This window comes from Peromyscus maniculatus, chromosome 1 (genome assembly GCF_049852395.1).
Source record: "Peromyscus maniculatus bairdii isolate BWxNUB_F1_BW_parent chromosome 1, HU_Pman_BW_mat_3.1, whole genome shotgun sequence".
Taxonomy (NCBI): Eukaryota; Metazoa; Chordata; class Mammalia; order Rodentia; family Cricetidae; genus Peromyscus; species Peromyscus maniculatus.
The window spans coordinates 71,930,640-71,934,306 of record NC_134852.1 but is presented as its reverse complement, the minus strand read 5'-3'; the positions used below and the strand labels follow the sequence as shown (position 1 = coordinate 71,934,306).

Below are 3,667 nucleotides of genomic sequence, written 5' to 3'. Positions count from 1 at the left end.
GCTTCATTTAATAAAAAAAAAAAACATTAAAATATTCAGTCAGGTCTGTGGGAAACAAAGATATAATACACAGAATATTGTAAGTGCTGTTAAGCTTTATATTTGAATGCTGTGGTATAATCAAATCTGACTTTATGTTTCTGTTGTGTTAGCTGTGATTTTGATATGAACAGCACATCATGGTGATGATGAGTTAAATATTAACTATATCAGTGGTTCGGGTGACTGTTTCTGAGAACATTACTAGGTAAAAATTACTTTAAAAAAAACGCAGATTTTCATCTGGGGAAGAGGCAAGATGGCGACAGGTGGCAGAGCAGAGGAAGATCTGCAGCAGGGCCGCCTGGAAATGCTGCTCCCCACTCAGCCTACAGCCCAGGCTGAGGAAGCCCAGGGCACAGGAGAGAAGATGGGCTGGGCGCAGGTAGTAAAGAACCTGGCGGAGAAGAAGCACGACTTTCGTGAGCCTTGGCGGGGAGAAGGAAGGGGCAGAGGTGCGGGTGTCAGGCTGGGCAGCCCCGCGGGCCTGGCCGCTCCGAACCCCGGCAACTTCCCACCTGCGGGCCGCGGGGACCCGAGGGGCTGCACTAGAGACCCTGCGGGCTATGCGGCAGAAGCTTGCAGGATGCAGGGAGCCGGAGACGCGAATCAGAGGAGGATGGCCGAGGTGGCAGTGGCAGCGGCGGCGGCCATGGCGTCCCCCTCCCCCGCCAGGCCTGTTGCGACCCAAGACGCAACTGCGGAGATAACACTGCAGGATGAGCCAGCAGCGGCCATGCCTGGTAAGGGCCGCTTCCTTGTGCGCATCTGTTTCCAGGGAGAAGAGAGTGCCTGTCCGACCCGGGATTTCGTGGTGGGCGCGCTCATCATGCGCTCCATCGGCATGGATCCTGGGGACATCTATGCTGTCATTCAGATCCCTGGCAGCCGCGAGTTCCATGTGAGCTTCAGATCTGCAGACAAGCTTGCCCTGTTTCTCCGCATCTATGAGGAAAAGCGGGAGCTGGACGACTGCTGGGAGAACTTTGTCGTGTTGGGGCAGAGCAAGACCGGCTTGAAGACCCTCTTCATCCTGTTCCGGAATGAGACTGTGGATGTGGAGGATATCGTGACCTGGCTCAAGCGCCACTGCGAAGTGCTGGCCTTGCCAGTGAAAGTGATTGACAGGTTTGGGATTTGGACTGGGGAGTACAAGTGTGAGATTGAGCTGCGCCAGGGGGAGGGCGGAGTGAGGCACCTGCCTGGCTCCTTCTTCTTGGGAACGGAGAGGGGCTACAGTTGGTACAAGGGGCAGCCCAAGACGTGCTTCAAATGTGGTTCCCGAACCCACATGAGCAACACCTGCACGCAGGACAGGTGTTACAGGTGTGGGGAGGAGGGGCACAAGAGCCCTTACTGCCGGAAGATCGTCATGTGCAACCTCTGTGGCAAGGGAGGACACATGTTTGCTCAGTGTCCCAAAGCAGCTCACAATTCCATGCGCTTCTCCCTGCCAGGTTGAACACACAGCTAGCTTACCCACTTAAGTGCCAAAACCTTTTTTTTTTTTTTCTTCTTTAAGATCATTTTTCCCTTTTTGGAAGGAAACTTGTCACAATTTTTTTTTTTTTTTTGGAAGGAGATATTTCTAAAACTTAACAGAGACATTCGCTATATGCCTTTTTAAAACCACGTGTGCTTTTTTCCAGGCTGTTTAAAAAGGACTGTGCAGAACTGTAGTGTGCAAATATGTTGCCTCCCCCCACCAACACCACCTTTTTTCTTCTGTTTTACATTGGTTTTGGTACTTTCTTCATCACCCTGCCTGCCTCTGTACTTTTACTACCTCCTGCTTCATCCATGTCTCATCAGAAGATTTTTGCCCTTTGGACTGCTTTGCTCAGTTTTATGCCTCAGCCCTGGGTACAGGGCCCAATGCAAGATAGGCTTTCAATCAAGCATTTATTAAATTGAAAATGTAGTCCACTAGCTCTATCTAGAGTGCCTACCTTGTGGAGCTCTCTGCTGAGCTCTTGTTATTTGCTGCTTCTATGTAATATGAAAATTTGTGAAAACAGTGTTGCTGGAAGTGTGTAATCCAAATAAGCTCTGAAAGGTGGCCAAGGCCTTTCATAGCATTTAAACCTATCTCCTATGTGATAGTTCCTTATGGCTCAGAAGCCATAATTCTGTAGGACTGTGGAGCTTAGGCAGTTCTTCTGGGAATGACACAAGAGGTGATTTTTTTGGATTTTCTTTGGGGGAGCTTGCTTTTGTTTTGTGTATTGATTTGAGATAGGGTCTCACTCTGTAGTCCGGACTGGTTTGGACCTGGCTGCATTCCTGGACCAGTTAAATGAATGGGTCAAACTTAACAGTGGTGTGGTGCATCAGACAGTGCACATTAGAGTCCACTGCCCCCATGCATGATGCTCATCCCAGTACCTCTCACACTTCACAACAGTCTCCTTGACAATGATGGGCCAAGGAAGTCTCTCTCCAGGGAGACGGTCCCAGCATGAAGCTGAGACACCATCCCCTGAAAGAGCAGAAAGAGAAGCTTGTCTTGCCATTTCATAGTAAGGGACCTAGGGGAAGGACCAGTGAACACACTGCAGGCTGCATGCGTGCATCAGTCCTTGGAGTGAATGCCACATCTTCAATGTTCCACTGTCATTGTCAGCATTGAGAAATGGTTCCCCTCAGGAAAGAAACTTGCCAGACTTTTACATTTGCACCTCTGCCTCATTTACTAGGAACCCCAGAGAAGCTAGAAAGAGAGCTCATCTGAAACCTTCGACCTCTGATGCTCAGGAGAAAGGTGGTTTTAACCCAGAATCATGAATGAGCTGTGAAATGGAAAATGTTCTTGGGGAAACAGGCCAAGAGAGAGGGCCTGAGTCAACTAAGTGTTCTCAAGTTAAAGTGAAAGACAGTAAGCTGCTTTTTTCAGTTTTTGTCTTCTCTTTGCAGTTTTGCTATTTTCTTGTGGCTTAGAATGTAAAACCAGATGTTCAGATTTCTTCTCAATAAATATTTATCTTTCTTGCCTACGAAAAATCTTGAGTTGTGTGGATTTATAAGGTGGCCATACACATGACATTGTAAATAAATAGCAGTTTCTGCATGTGTAGAGTTCTGTAATAGTGCTGGAAAATGATGTCATTTTTGCAGAGTTACAACTAAGGTTGCCTGTGAATATAAGGATGGATATAGAGAAAACTATTTAAAATGACATACCTTCAGCGATGCTGCCAAAGAAGGACTGCCTCTGGGTTCAATATTTCTGAGCCTAATGTATCAGGCTATATTAATACAATGGGAATTATTTTTTCTCATTTAAATGATACATGTTTCTTTAATCAAAAAAAATTAAAATATTCAGTCATGTCTGTGGGAAGCAAAAATATAATACCCTAGGATACACTAATTCCTGACTAGTTTTTGCATTTGAAGGCAATGGTACAATCATCAAGTCTGCCAGGATGTTTTTTACTTGCGTTAGTTGTGATTTTGAAATTAACAGCACATGATGATGATGAGTAAAATAATAGCTATAGTAATGGTCCAGGGTTTCTAAGAACAAAACAATGTAAAAATTAGTTTAAAAAAAATTTTTTCAAGAAGGATGATAGATTGTAATTTAATGGAATTTTGATGTTTTATTTAGAAGAGACTCCCCATCATT

The 3,667-nt window shown here is 45.8% G+C and overlaps 1 protein-coding gene across 1 annotated transcript; it reads left to right on the top strand.

Moving 5' to 3' along the window:
• Positions 1 to 267: 267 nt before the first annotated feature.
• Positions 268 to 3,369, top strand: LOC102912857 (zinc finger CCHC domain-containing protein 3-like). Its single transcript, XM_042277306.2, has one exon. It carries the CDS (start codon positions 299 to 301, stop codon positions 1,499 to 1,501), a length of 1,203 nt encoding a protein of 400 aa, XP_042133240.1. The 5' UTR covers positions 268 to 298; the 3' UTR covers positions 1,502 to 3,369.
• Positions 3,370 to 3,667: the final 298 nt, after the last annotated feature.